Source organism: Larus michahellis, chromosome 11, assembly GCF_964199755.1.
Source record: "Larus michahellis chromosome 11, bLarMic1.1, whole genome shotgun sequence".
Classification (NCBI taxonomy): Eukaryota; Metazoa; Chordata; class Aves; order Charadriiformes; family Laridae; genus Larus; species Larus michahellis.
This window is the reverse complement of record NC_133906.1, coordinates 10,122,084-10,137,212: the sequence shown is the minus strand read 5'-3', so window position 1 is coordinate 10,137,212 and position 15,129 is coordinate 10,122,084. Positions and strand designations below refer to the sequence as shown.

The 15,129-nt window shown below is 46.6% G+C and overlaps 1 protein-coding gene across 2 annotated transcripts; it reads left to right on the top strand.

Annotated features, from left to right (window-relative positions):
- The first annotated feature begins 235 nt into the window (after positions 1-235).
- On the top strand, positions 236-12,823 carry GRPEL2 (GrpE like 2, mitochondrial). Of its 2 annotated transcripts, XR_012589465.1 has the most exons (5): positions 236-370; positions 5,643-5,811; positions 6,700-6,781; positions 8,538-8,994; positions 10,491-12,823. XR_012589465.1 is itself a non-coding variant. In XM_074603640.1 (4 exons), the coding sequence occupies exons 1-4, from the start codon at positions 312-314 to the stop codon at positions 8,891-8,893; spliced, it is 666 nt and encodes a 221-aa protein (XP_074459741.1). In that variant the 5' UTR covers positions 236-311; the 3' UTR covers positions 8,894-12,823. The 2 variants fall into 2 exon arrangements, 1 of the variants encoding a protein (XP_074459741.1); XM_074603640.1 differs by having other exon boundaries at positions 8,538-12,823.
- Positions 12,824-15,129: the final 2,306 nt, after the last annotated feature.

The window sequence follows — 15,129 nt, the reverse complement described above, 5'->3', positions numbered from 1 at the left end:
ACTGCACAGATGGTGCAGTGTATCAGGTCCCGGTGCTGCCATCACCCGGCTACCGGCCCACACCCCGCGCTGAGGGGCTCCTCTGTGCCGCCATCACCGGGCTACCGGCCGACACCCCGCGCTGAGGCGCTCCCCGGTGCCGCCATCACCGGGCTACCGGCCCACACCCCCGGCTGAGCCTCTTCCCGCCCAGCCGCGCTGCCCGCCGGTCCTCGTAGTCCGCCCAGGAGCTCCTGGGAGCTGTAGTTGGGCGGGCGGCGCCTGGTTCCCCTTCTTCCCTCCCTCCTTCCCTTAGTCGCTCCGGCAGGGCCATGGCCGCCCGCTCCCTGCGGTGCTTCGGGACCGTCCTCGGCGCGTCGCGGCCCGGCAGGTACGTGAGGCGGTGGCACCCCTCTCCCTCAGCCGTTAATGGTCGCCAACGGCCGCGGCCGTCCCCCTTCCTCGCCTGTGGCGAGTTCGGGGCGAGACGTGGCAGCGCCCCGGGCCCGCCGCGGGGCCTCGTCCCCGCCGCTGCCATACGGCGGCGGCGGGGACGAGGCCCCGCGTCGGGTCCGGGCCCGGGGCGATGTCTGCCGGTGCGAGTCCCCCCTGGAAGGTCGCCATCCCCTCACCCCTCTTTACCCCTCATGAGGGACACCCCTTGGCCTTCAGCTCCTATAGAAGGGCCTGGGACAAACTATAGGCCCTCAATAAGCCAGCTCTTTCCTGGGAAAACTGGCATCCTGAGGGGAAAAAAATCATTTCGTTTTATAGGGAAGAGCGTTTTCTGTGGTGGGTAAGTCACGTTGCGAGGTTGTTTCCTGCGTATCCACGGGGGATTTCTGCGTCTTGCCCATCTGGACCGTTTGTTTGCCAGCTATGTGTTTTAACGTGCTCCTCAAGTTTTATTTTTGGTGATGGTGTGGCGCCTGTACTTTCAGCGTGTTTTGGATGGTCACAGGACGAGGGTCCATTTAATTGCGTCAATATTTAGACAGAAAAACAGTGTCCAGTCATATTTTTGGACCTTGTGGAGTGTGGCTTCTAAAAGTGAAACCCATAACAGTTGTTTTGGTTATTCAAGTGGGCAGGCGAGAAGAAAACAAAGTCAAAACACATGCTAGTTTATCCTAGAGTTTTCTCTATGAAAAAAAAAAAACACCCAAAAGACCATTTAAATACAATAAATTCTGCAGCACATAATGGAAGCATCTGTGATTGGGACTAAATGTAAAGACGCATGTCTGAAAGTCGTGCTTTTCTGCTTGTGAAAACTGCTTTTCCCTTCTCAAAACGCGCACCAAGTTTGAAATAGGTGACTGTCCGGCGGGAGCTGAGCAGCTTTCCTTCGTGGAGCATCACCAGGATCTGCCACCGCTGTGAAACCCCTCTTTGTACACCCGTTCTCTGTGGCCATGCCTGCGTCGCAGCCAGGAGGAGCAGCTCTACTCAGCAGAGCGGTGGGTGGTGGGGCCTGGACATGCGTGCTGTAGGCATCTCAGGGGCTTCCTACCCCGGACTGGCTGCAGTCTGGGAGCCTACTGCCCTTGTACAGCCATTCTGTGTTAAGGTGGGCCGCACAAGCTTGTTCTCCAGTTTCATGGAAGAGGAATCCACATAATATTAATCTCTGGTATCACTCCCTGATGAGACAGAGTAATTGGTGGTAATTAGGAGATTTCCTTCCAAAGCACACTCATCAGTGCTAAAACACTAATGCAGATGTTTCTTTGTGTCCCAGAACTTGCGTGCTTTGTCATGCTGATTTGGGAGGAGGAGGAGGAGGAAGGGGAAGTGTTTAAGGAGAGGTGGGATCAGACCCTTGTGTTCAGAGGGAACATGACAGTCAGTTTGGGATGGTCAGGTATCGTGCTGGTGCTCCAGAAGGAGAAGTGATACTACTGTTCTAAGCAGAGAGACCTGTTCTCATCATTTAAACTCTGATCTTTTAAGGACAGATGGCTTAAACCATATGGATACCATCAATGTCTCTGCCTCATTTATCTATTTGGCTTTCTGTGACACCAGTTTGTAAATCTTTTTGTATGACCAGCTTAGTTGTATAATCCCCTCACATGTTCTGGGACTTCCACGTGTCTGTCACTTCAGGATGTGTCAACTTCCCCCAGTGGGATTTCTGCCTATTTTTGGTGCTGCTGCGATTGTGACTGTGTTTAGAAGATGGAGCACAGTGCAGTGGACAGACTATAAATAGCACTTGCCCTTTTTAGTGGAGTATTTCTTTCATCCTGGAGGAAGAAGCAAATTGAGCGGCATTTTCAATTCTGCATAATAGTCCTCCTTAAGAATTCCCTTTGGAGTCAGTCTGTGGTTTTTGTTTCTTGGCTACAACTTTTAAGGCAGGCTTGTCCGAACAGCATGTGATACCCGGAGCATTTCACTGCACGGGGGAGTGTTCTGTGACTTGGTTTCACAAGCTGGAGAAAGGATCCATGAAGGCAGCTCTCTGCTTCACGTAGGCAGGTCCCCGGAGCTGAGGCACCAGCTCATTCATGCCCCTCTCCTCCTACATGCCGAAACACACCCATTTGTATAGTGTAAATCACTTGCAGAGGGAAATGACTCGCTAACCTTTGCTTCTTGGATGCAGAAAAGTTAACTCATTTGTTTAGCTTGGTTAAGACACAGGAGTCTAACCTGTGAGGTCCCTAGCAAGGCTGCTTTCTCAGCTGCATTTCAGGTTTATCTGTAGCATGGCTAATTTCCATCCCTGCAGCTCTTCAAACGAAATGCAAGATGATAAAGGACAAAGCTTGTAGCTGGTGCTTACCACAGACACACCTTTTATTTACAAAGGAAGCTTTGCAGTTATTTAAACCTTTACAGATTGATTTTGAAGACTTGGTGAAGGGGGTCCTTCTCCATCCTCACCTCCAGTGTAACTTTGAAAAAGTGCTATAATCAGCAACACAAATGTGACAAACATCTTAAAAATCATTCAAGATGGGGTCTCGTGCCCTGAAACAGATCTTTCTGCAGCCAGGGTTAAAATGTAGGGTTTTCTTCTGTGTTGGCATTCCCGGAACCCAAAACTGCCATGGCTGGGCAGCTTTTTGAAAGGAGCCTAGTGACAGCCACTCACCTGGTTCTTTAAAGATTAGTGCAAGGAATGTCCTATTCTAGAGCAAGTGTTCATCGCAGAAGCACTTTCAGACTTGCATTTGGCATGTAATGTGTTGAAAAGGTGCAATTTAACATACAGATCATGTTTTAAGTACCCACTTAATAAAAAAATTGCATATGCAACTGTCTTCAGGTGGGAAAAGGAAGTTTGTCATTACTGTTGTGGGATGTTTAGCAACCTTGTATTAAAGATAAAATGAGGGAACATCTGGGCTGCTAAGCAGGGAGTGGTAGGAGATGCTTGGTGGTCTTTGGGCAGATATGAATCTCTTAAACTGTCCTTTGGCCATAGAGCTGAGCCAGTCTAAGCCCTGGCTGCCACCCAAAGGGGTACAGTTCTCACTCCCACATCTCACCAGGCTTCACGTGTTTGTCTTTTCTTTTGTACTGGCACTTGTGCTCATCTGATCTGTCAGCAAAACCTATTCGGGGACATAGACAGAAAAGTCTTTTTGTTTTGTAGGGTTAGTTTTCAGCTGGTTTAACTCCCTGAACCTTCATTCTGCACAGCTCCAGTAGTAGAATAAGGGGAACAAACCTGTCCCTTCCAGGTGCCTCTATAAGCTCAGCTTAGCTGGATTGCTGAACAGCACTTAGGTCTCCTGACTGATTTGATAGACCCAGAAACAAAAGCTGTGCACTTCTGCGACGTTGTACCCAAGCAATAGAGCCTTGCTGAAAAGTAAGAAAGCTTAATGGTACAGGCCTGGTAACGTGAACTCAGCTGTATCGATTCTGGGGCCTAAATTAGCATCTGTGTGCAGTGTTGAATTGTGCTGTATAAACAGAGAAGTTTGAGTCGGTGCCAGCACAGTGATTTCTGTGCCATGCTGTGTTTCACTGGGTGGATGTGCGCTTAGTATATGCAAAACCCCTCTATTAAAGGGGATGTTGAAAGCCCTGCTCAGGGAAAGAGCTCAGGTGTTCTCAAAAAACAAAACGCCCTTCCTTGTTAAGCGTATACTAAATGTTTCCTGATTGGAGCTGTTTTGGAAGTAAATTGAACCTTCTTCTGCGCGCTCTGTTCCTGGTGAAAGGCATGAGAGGGAGGTGGGCTGAGGCTTTGGCCTCATGCTGCAGGAACGGGTCCTGTCTAGGTCAGTTTTTAAAAGCAGGTGGTGTAGGAGGGGAGTGAAAACTCTTTGTTCCGCTCTTGGAGTAACAGCATTGTTACCACAAGCGATGGGCTTTCTAGAAAAGACCAGAATGAACTGAAAAACATTTTCTTTATTTTTCAAAGTGTCTAGCATGCTGGTTTTGATCACCTTTTGACCAAACTGTTTTCAACCAGACTTCTGTTATCTAGTTTTTGGGAAACCTGTGAGATTGTTACAGTATAGAATAGGCTTCTAAGCAGCGAGGCAGTGTTTATAGAGCTCAATCCAATTATCTGACTCTTTGGTTGTTTCATCATTTCATCTGCAAGTTGTGGAGTCAGCCTCCTGGGTGAGCTCCACCTGCTGTACCAACAGAAACCACTGATGAGTGTGCTTTTTAGTTGGAAAGTGTACTTAGGATGAAAAAGTCATTGGAAATAAGGTAGGCTTGGGCTTGTTTTGTTTGGTTTTTTTTGCCTTTGGGACTCTTTCATTGCCAGTTGAGATAAAAGAATATTAGGGACAATTTTCAGTTGGCATGCTCAGTCCCTTTTCCAAACGCAACTAATGGAGCTGTGAAGGTCCTGGTGGGAGGCTTCAGAATATTTGGGCTGCACTCACCTTGGTCATGTCTCTGACAGTTCTCTTTAGTTTCTTAACTGTTCTTTGTGCAGTGCACATGAAAGCAGGGTACAGTCTAGCGATTGCTACTTTGTGAGAAGAACTGATTGGCAAAAGGTTCGAACTCTCCTCCTTTCCACTCAATAGGAAGAAAACCGAACACATTAAGTAGTATGTCTGTTTACACCCAGGAGAAAAAACAGGTCAGAGCATCAGACAATTGGATCCTCTGTTATCCAGCAGTTTGAGATGTGTATGTCTTTCCTTGCTCGTTGAACTGCTGCACAGAAATGCACAGCCATTCCGCTGGTGCAGTTACTGGTACCATCTTAAGTAGCAAGCTAGGCTCATTAAGTGCCATGAGTTTGCACATCTTACTGAATTTTGCTCAGAACGTTTGGGGTTTTTTAAATAACTGTAAAAACATCTTTATGCCACTTGCTTCCTTTCCAAGACTACCTTGCAAAAATGTTTCTGAAGTTTGTCATCCAGTATTGACCTAGGACAGGGTACTGGGAGGTCAGCAGAAATGCAACACACAACTTTTTTTCCTATGAAAATGTGACTGTCTTCAAGGTATACAGCCTCTGTAGTGACATGTTAGTCTAAAATAAAAGAATTTTCCAAAACATCTGTGTGTCTATGTTTCTGTGCTAGTTGTCCATATTTTCTGAAAAGAACTAAAATTTTATCTAGAGTCCTATGTACCTTTTTTAAGAGAGCCTGCTTTTAGTAATGATACTAAACTAGAGTCCTCCGTCTTGACCCTGTTGTTACTTAACTTTCCTTCTTTGTCACTAGTTTGTATTTCAGGGGGTCCCCATGTGTTTTCAGCACTGCAGCTCAGCAGAGAAGTACGGGAGATGAGTGTGGCCCAGAAGATCCCCGTGATGAGCCCAAACACCCCCTTTCTGATTGTGCCTTAGAGCACAAAGCGATCAAATTGGAAGAACAAGTCCGGGATTTAACTGTGAGTATGCTGCTGGTGGCATCACAATGGCTTTTGCTCAGTCCCCTTGACTTGGTCTGTCTTTCAGCCCTAGCATTTTCTGTAAGATCTATAACATGCACACAACGCCGCTGTGCTATAGCAGCCTTCAAAGCAGCTGTGCTCCAAGTGTGAGAGAGTGCCCTGTGAAGGTACGGTCTTGCCTTCCCCAGAAACACCGTCTGTCGGTAGTACCTAGGAGCAAGACACTGGTAGTATGGTCCTGGCAGGCAAAACTGCATGTTGGAGGTGGTCTGGTCAATTCTTCCACAGCATTGTGTGGAGGGAATGGCAATAGCATTGTCCTAGTTTAGCATCACACATTGTGTCTCACCGGATCCAGATGGTCGCACAAGGAAGCTCTTCTTTAGTGACAGTGGTGTGGTAGAAATGGTAGGGATCATGTTACAGGGACTTTGAAGAAGAGATGTGATTAAGGAGAGGATTAAATACCGCAGCACTGGGTGGGCAATTCTGGAGATAATCGCCCTGAGAGTACTACTGCACCAAGTGATAAATCAGCTGGTTGCCGATCTGTTGCTGAGACCACCAGTTTGCCCGCTGGAGAAAGGAGTGTCTCAGTAGCCGCAGTGAGTCATGCAAAAGGCAGCAGCCTGACACTGCGGTGTTGAATTGCGCTGCGCCCTGAATGCTTCTGGCCTTCACTTGGGTCCTTTGAGGGAGTTGCAGTTGTGCTGGTTAATCAGTAGGAGGGGGACTTGGGTTTGCATGTGATGAGAATGCAGGAGCCCAGCACAGCCTTCTGACCTGAAACGGGCTGTTTTTAAATCGTTTCTAAGGGTTTGTCAGCTTGTCAGAAATGGGTTTTACCTCTTTGTTTGATGTCTCCCCTTGCTATTGTGGTTACAGGAGCGATACCGGAAAGCTTTGGCAGATTCTGAGAATGTCCGTAGGAGAACGCAGAAGTTTGTGGAAGATGCCAAGCTCTTTGGTAAGCAAAGTGAGGCAGAGCTGTATTTACGGCAAGTGGCTTGCCTGCCTGGGCATAACATGCTGACCAACGGCTTTTCTCTCCCCCTGTCCCGCCCTCTTTCATTGTAAAGTCTGGCATGATGTTTGGCCTGGACTGTTGGTGTTCCTGGGTTACTCGCTATTTTTTCTGTACGTCCAGCTGTGTCCTATCAGGTTTATCTCAGTGACTGTTTTTTAATATTTATATTATTTTTTTTTTAATAAAACAGGCCCAGTGCAATTAAGTGTAGTTCTGCTGACTTGGTTGAAATTACAGGTTCTTTTGTACCCTGAGAATTGCCTCTGGCAGGGTGTATTTCATGCCCTTAGCTGTGTCATCAGGCTGTGATATCCTTTACTATATTAACAGCCTCTTTTCTTCTGCTCTAGCTTTCAGGAGGTAGATTCTGCGTGGGTCAAAGGTTGTCAGTTCTTATATCTGATGTTCTTTAAAAGTTCTGTAATAAATATGTTAGCATCGATGAAGTGAGCTGGATTTGTAGCTTTGGCAACGGAGGCAGGTGAAGGGGGAAGAAACTGCTATTTAATTGTTGGACTCTGCCAGCACCGTCTCTGAGAATGAGAAACTGTTATTCCTCATGATGCGTGAACCTTAGGAGGCATTTTGTTAGTTAATTCCAGTAGCTTTGAAATTAGAGCTGCTATATTTTTCTTACCATTCTACCCATCGTGCTATAAAATGGCTGTTGAGTTTTGGGATAATCAGCACCATTGGTTTTGGGGTGTTTTGGTGGTTTTTTTTCTAGCTCTTTGAATTTTAGATGCATTATGCTTCAGATTTGAAGAAAAATGCGGTTCTTTACTAGAAGTTGCTCCTAAAGTGAGGCACGGGGGTCTGTAGAGCATTAAAACAGACTGTGGTGCAAGAGGAAATGGTTGGTAATCAGTCTGCTTCTGTCTGCTCCTTTGTTGCTTCTCCTTCATGCTTCTTTGTTCCGTGCATGTTTAAACATGTGTCTACAGGTATAGACAGCGCCACAGTATTGTTTTTCTTTCTCTGTTTTCCTAATGTGTCTTTCCAGTAAGTCAGTTACGGCATCTGTGTAACTGAGGGAGCCTGATTTTTCTGAAATTTCTGCACAGTGTAATACACCACTTCTGCAAATGTGTATGATCTAAACCCATTTTTCTAATGAAAAAGACTGCGTGACTTTTTCATGACTGATCCAAGGACCATTTTGTCCAGTCCTTTCACAGTAGTTTTAACTTCTGAATAAAATTGTGGATCTACTTTTCAGTTTTTTTTACTTCCCCCTGTTGTGTTTGTTCCCCATGTGCACAGGCATTTGTGCGAGTTGATTGGCAAAACGTTTATATCTGCGGGACTGTATGAGAGGGTGTGGAACAGGGTCCTAAATGGCACATCTTAGTTGCAAAAGCTTTTTGGAGTGAAATACTAATGTTCTGCTTTGTCAGGTATACTCTGTGTGTGTGTGTGTATATATATATATATGTTGATGTGTATAGATGTACCTTTTCTGCATTTACCTTGATTTGGTAAATGAGTCTTTAGATTACTTACCCATGTAATGATAAAGCTTTGGCTACAGGATACAAAAGACACTGTCTGCTCTCACTAAAGTAGCAGTTCACATCAATTAGCAGCTTTAAAGGTGCTTTCAAACTGCTGTGACTTTGTGCCTGTCATTGGTGCTGTAGCTCTGTATGTTCTATAAACTGCCCTTCATTTACTTCTTGTTTCCTTGTGCCTGTAGGGATCCAGAGTTTCTGCAGGGACCTTGTGGAGGTAGCAGATATCTTGGAGAAGACTGCCGAGAGTGCCGCAGAAGAAGCGGAACCTAGTAATCCAAATCCAACCCTGAAGAAAATCTATGAAGGCCTCTCTCTCATAGAGGCCAAATTGCAAAGTGTATTTGCCAAACATGGCCTTCAGAAGATGAACCCTGTTGGTGGCAAATATGATCCCTATGACCATGAAATAGTCTGCCATGTACCAGCCGAGGGAATGCAGCCGGGCACGATAGCACTGGTGACTCAGGATGGCTATAAACTCCATGGTCGCACTATAAGACACGCGCTCGTCGGCGTGGCAGTAGAGTCACAGGAATGACATGGGCTTATCCTTTGGCATCTGGGACCTTACTGAGCTGAGGACCCCTCAGCACTCAGTCACAAGTGCAGCTGCATGTCTTTACTTATTTATTAAGCTAGGTTTGTATTGTATGTTGGCTTCTTTATAATGTGTGCAGTCATTTTGCCATTAATTCTAGGGTACTTGTATATTTAATGTTCCTTTTTGGAGTACGTGGAGTAGAACTAGGAGTCCTGCTATTTGTCAGAAACGTGGCACTGTAGCCCCTTTCTCCTTTGCTCATTTCTCCATTGAGACTTGTATGGGGAAGAGGGGAGATACGGGAGAGAAAGGGAAATTCTCTGAGAGCTAAGGGATCTTGTCTCCCACTTCCATCTCTGAGACAGACTCCTGCAGTGGCCTTCAGGAAAGTAACTCCTCTGCCTCAGTTTCCATATCTGTATTAAGGGAACTTAATAATACTGACCTACCTCACAGGGATGTGGTGAGGCTTTTTCTTTGCAATGCACTCGGAAGAAGACAAGCCCAAAGGGCTGAGTATTATTACCAGGCTGGTTTTGGTGTCTTCCCTTGTCCCCCAGACCCCTCAGGTGGGGATGATCAGTTGAAATGACATTTAGGGGCAGCTTTTTCTCTTGTCACTTCAGGAAAACAATCCTGAATTAATGAAATCTCTGTCATTCTACAGGTGAATAAGGATGAGGTTTTAAAGAGAATTCAGTTGTTAGGTCAGACTTTAACGTGTTAATATTTGTTCTCCAGGTAAAACTTCAGCTTGCCTCCCTGTTTCTAAAGGTAAAACAGGGAGTAGTGGTTCTTGATCGAGCCAGAAAACTGTTATCAAATCTCTCTTTCTCCACCGAAGAAGTATATTTTAGAGGAGAGTAATCTTTCTTCCCTGATGGGTATTTGTGCAGCTTTCAAGCACGATAAACTATATGCTCGTTGTTGCAGCTGCTGGCAAAATGGAGATGTGCCCTTAAGCAGGAAATCTGGACTGTTTTATTTTCTCAGCTCTCTAATAATGGTACTTGGATAACACAAACTTCCAGTGCACATTCGGATTCTACTTTTGCGTGGTCATAGTAAATATTAAACCTTTTGGGTTTTGACACAAGGAGAAAAATCTTTTCTACTAAAAGTCTCAAGTGCCCTTGAACCAATTTTAGCAGCGGTGACAAGAAAGCAAGAGCAGCAGAAGGCTGAGGGAAGTGCAAGCTGACCTCAAGCCATCTTCTTAGTTGGAGGCATGTTGTTGTCTCAGCATGGCATATGTACTTCCCAGTGGTCCTTTTGCCTGGGAGTCCGTTTATCTCAGCTGAAAGGATGCAGTCGCCCAGTTAGATCAGAATTTAACCCTTTACAGAGCAGCAAGCAGTATAGCGACAGAAGAGTTACATAAACCAGCCTATGGTCTGCACTACACAAAACCAAGGCAGGAATAGTTGTTTTCAGATTTTTTCTTACTGATTCGTTAATTCCTGCCTTTTTACTTCCTGGAATTGGATCTGTGGCCTGACAGTTAACTTGAGATCCGCTTCAAAAAACTCTTTACTTATGGTGGATGTCATCACTGGTTTGGAAGAAAGCTTATTCTTCTCCCATTCCTTTGCAGGCTACAGTTGCATGATCCTTTTGTGGTGGACTTCAAGATTACCTCAGCCTTCAATTAGCAGTTATCGACAGTCTTTCATCTGGGATGGCTATGTGCAGCTAGGTGGTTGTCATTCCAGAAATTTAAGGAAGACGCACATTTCTAATATGCTCCATGCAAGCTGCTTTAGTGACAGCCGTACAGGGGTGACTCAGTAGTGGATACTTTCTGAAGTGCGGTTTTCTGCCTCTGCATAGTGAGTTTTTCAGGCAGGTACTTGAGATTTCAACCCTGAAAAAGTGCTTCATGGCAGCATGAGATCGCTTTGGACAAACCTCTTGTTCCGTGCTCTTGTTTTATCACGTTGTTGGAAATTTCAGAGATACACAGGATTTCGTGTTCCTTGTTTTGCTGGTCTCCATGCTGACTGGGTCACCAGGTTATGAAAGAACAGGGAAAATGCGAAGCGTGGCAATGCAAGTCTTGCTGTTCTGCCTCAAGACTGTCTGCAGCCTGTTCTGGGGAAACTGTCTTCAGCCAGAAGGTGCGGTAGGATCTCTGCTGCCTCTTCAGCCCCTGCTCTATCAGCTGAGTCTTTTTGCAATACGAGGGGAGAGCTGGTTATGGAAACTAACTTTGAATGTGAAACTTTATTTATAAGGAACTAAACAAAAGCAAAGGCATTTTACGCAGCAAGTAGTTTTGTGTTATAGAAAGGCTGGGGCTTACCTGAGTTGGATTTAAAAGGAGTGTGTGGCCAGAAGTGGTGAAATACAGATCCTCTTTAAACTGGCCCATGGAGCCACTTGACTGTGAAAGTATACTACACCTACTTGATCCACTTTTGGACTTTTTGGCAGGCCTGCCTGTCCCCGCAGTTAGTATTCACCCATTTTTGCCTTAAAGAAATATCCTAAAATGCACTCCAGACCTTCTGTCTGTAATAAGAGGTTATTGATTCAGCTTGTGTATCGGGGATCCGCTTTCACTGAGGCACTGTTGTGTGGCTAGAGCAGCAAGCTGAGGGATCCAGTTCCTGTGGGATCTTCCTCACTCTCCCACAGGCCCTGTTTAATTTTGGGCAAGCTGTTTTCCCAGTTCATGCCCCAGTTTTTTTCAATCTATGAAACTTCTACAGGATCTTATCGGGCTTTTATGATGATTACTGTAAGATGTACCCTTTGCTTAGAGACACTTTTACAGAAGTTACCAAAGAGATAAAATACTGTAGCTGTTGTTTGTCCTAGTTTCTGCTTCCTTTAAATGGTGAAGTGAAAATGAAATAACCAAACCTGGATTCCATCACAGAATCCAGATTTCCTAGGCAAAATTTGATTCTCTTGCCTTTCAAGCACACTTAATGATCTCTTTTATCGTGGATGAGATTGCGTAAGGATGGATTGAATTTCTCCTTTGTAGGTTCTTGCTCCCTCGTCCGCCCTGTTTGTGTAAAGCTTGCACACTCAGCACGCCGGGACAGAGTCCCCGCTGGTGCCGTTCTGTTGCACTCTGCAGAGTTACGCCAGAGAGGAGCTTTTTCTCTCCGGTCGCTTTATTCAATGACTATTAAATAAAACACAGGAGTGCGTTAGCAGGGACGGAATAGGAGAGGAGAGGAAGTGTCACGTACCTCTTAGTCATTTCCACTCTGTTCGCCCAGCCGTGAACTGACGAGCTCGAGCTGGGCAGGCAGACAACTAGACACGACGTGCGTGTGGTGGTGATGTGGGGACCTGCATTCCCGCTGTCGGGGGACGGGCAGCCCCACTCTACGTGGGTGTTTGCCTTGGTCTGTGACCTTGCCATACCCCGACAGTGGGACGTATTTGAGTTGAAGTCCTGGGCGAGTGTCACTGCCTCATGAGCATGGCAGCGTCTTAACTCTGACCAGGAGCAGTGCAGAATGTGAATGTCGCTTTGTGAACCTTAAATTCTCAGCGCTTCGTCAGCAGAGCTGCTGTTGAAAGAGACAGCTGTGATAAATCAATAGCTATTAGCAGTCCTTTAATTTTTAAACAAATGTATTTAAGTTTTATAGTGTGAATATTGTAGTATTTTTTTATTTTAAAACTTGAGATGTTTTGATATTATTTGCAAAGTCAAATGAACAAAGTGTCGCTAATCTCCAAAAATCTAAGTCCATTTAGTTGGTGGGAAACCTGTATATATTGTATTTTTTTTGTGTGTTTTTGTGCTCTTTGTTTACCCAAAGGTTCTGGCTATATGAAAGACAAAGACTGAAGTGTGGGGGCGGTGCAAGTGATTGACAACGACATTTGAGTTAATGTTGGAAAGGGCTGATTTCCTTTAGATGTCCAGATACTGTCCATTTGCTAATAAAAAAAAAAAAAGAATTGCAGTTGCTTTTTCCTTTTTTCCCCTGCCCCAAACTGCAGCTCATTCCGACTTTTACTTTAATCAAGCGGGACTGTGGATTGAAATGTTTCTGGCTATTCCTGATCTGGTTGTCTGCAATAAGGGCTATAGTCCATGGTATTGGAGAACTTTGTCGAAGATGTTATTAACAATCTTTTAGGTGAACTCCAAGAAATGCACACATGCACGTGTGTCATCTTCCCTCGCGCAGGTGAGTTGTCTGGGATTTCTGCACTGATAAACTGCCCAGGTGTGTCGTTCTCTGGTACTTCTGTGCCTGCTTTTCTCTCTGTTCCTGGTAAGTCCCACCCGTGGACCATTGCGTAGAGAAATGCTGTCTGCCAGCCTTTAGTGGCAGTTCATTCTGCAGAGCTCTGCTAACAGTTGACAGACTGGATACCTGGTTTTATTTTTGTCATTCTGTACTCTCACTGTTCCGCTTTGCTGCATTTTTTGCCTTTTGTGTGTGGTGCGTTGTAGCAGTCGTGCTGTATGGCAGCTCGGTTCGTATGGCTTAATATACAGTCTGCATTGACGCTTGTGGTATCCGCAGGCGGGTTATGATCTCAAGGATTTGTTGGAGAGAAGAACAGGCTTTGTAGGGGTGTGTTGTAACAGATCTCATTCTCCCTTTACGCGTCCTCTGCAAAAATAGCCAGGCCTCCATTCCTGGTGTTTCCTTGGTCTCGTAACACTTGGTGCCACGTCAACGGGCCTTGCCTTGTTCTCCTGAAACTCTGAATGCCCCGGGCAAAAAACTTTGCGAAAGACCATTTACAGATGGGGCGAGATCTATATTTCTGTGTTAAAGGTCTGCCAGCGAAGTCCCCTTGTGATCACAGAGGTCACGGCCCATGATAGGGGCTCTTCCTCATCCTGCCCAAAACGTGTGGGCATTGCTTGGTGTTCGCTAGCCGGACTGGACCCGGCAGTACTGCTGCCTAACACAAGTCATTTCTGGTTCTGCTGGTTTTTCTCTGCCAGCGACAGTGAGAGTTGGGAGTTTTCTAACCACAGCCACCCCCCTCTGCAGAAAAGCGTCGGAGCGTGTGAGCAAGGGGAAGAGCATTTTGCTTATGGGACAGGTATTGCAGAGCGCCTGCAAGCAGGGCACGGTCTGCCGTGAGAGGGAGGCGATGGGAGCGGTGCTGACCCGCACTCCCAGGAGCCTTCCTGCCTGCACAGACAGATTTCTCGTCGCCCACAGCCATGCTGAAATCAGACCGGTTAAGTAAGAGCTTGTTAAAACCCGAGGCATGCTGCAAAGATAAGTGTGTGCTGTGTTTTAGGCTGCTTTGGGAACGTCGCCTCCCCATCCTGGTGGGTTGATACTGCCCATTGTAAGGATTGAGCAACGGTAGTTTTTGTCTGTGCCTCCCCAAAATGTTCACCTGTGAGTTTCTGGGTTGTGGGTGCTCCCACCTGCAGGCACTCTGAAGCAGCCCCTGGCAGGGAGAAAGGATGGGGCCAGGGCTTGTGTTGTGTTTTTCCTGAGACAAAGTTCTGATGACAGGTTTCCAAACTAAATTTCACGACTTGGCACCGAGCCAGCCCTGGGCTACAGCAGGCTCTGAGTCTGTAATTACCTGTTCTGGAGTTTTCACTCCGTCTTTGCTATCCTTTGTAATCCCAGCAGCAGGCTCCCAGGTGGGATGCCTATGGCACAATGTGCTTGCTGTCAGGCACCTTGTTTTGCCAAGGGCAGAAAGTAGAAGCGAAAGCCTGAAAAGCCCTTGCTGATGCATCGCCCACGCAGGATCCAGCCTGCTCCCCTCAGCCGGGCACTGGGCACCCTGTGCCATCGCCCATGTGCAGACTGAGCACATGGAAAACGTGCTCCATCAGCAGCTTGGCCCGAGTGCTGCCCTCAGGCACAGTAACAGAGAGGTGGTGCCAGGAGGGAGCTCCTGGCTTTGGGCTCTTGGATCACCATGGGGTTGGTTGTGAGTGGGATGCTGCTGAGCATCCTGGTGGATGTGCAGCTGGTGTGTGAGGACGGGAGGGCACTGAGGATCCCCGCTGTGGCTGTGCCCGGGGCTGGAGCTGCTGGAGAGGGTACGGCGAAGGGCTACCAAGATGATTAGGGGACTGGAACATCTCTAAAGGCTGAGGGACTTGGGCCTTTTCAGTCTGGAAAAAAAGATGACTGAGGGGGGATCTTATCAATGCTTATAAATACTTTAAGGGTGGGTGTCAGGAGGATGGGGCCAGGCTCTTTTCAGTGGTGCCCAGGGACAGGACAAGAGGTAACGGGCACAAACTTGAGCATAGGAAGTTCCACCTA

Excerpts from the sequence above, each read along its gene's own strand:
- GRPEL2 (XM_074603640.1), top strand. The coding sequence starts at position 312 with ATGGCCGCCCGCTCCCTGCGGTGCTTCGGGACCGTCCTCGGCGCGTCG. Across the intron at positions 371-5,642 it reads GGCGCGTCGCGGCCCGGCAG|TTTGTATTTCAGGGGGTCCC; the intron begins GTACGTGAGGCG and ends CTTTGTCACTAG. Across the intron at positions 5,812-6,699 it reads AACAAGTCCGGGATTTAACT|GAGCGATACCGGAAAGCTTT; the intron begins GTGAGTATGCTG and ends TTGTGGTTACAG.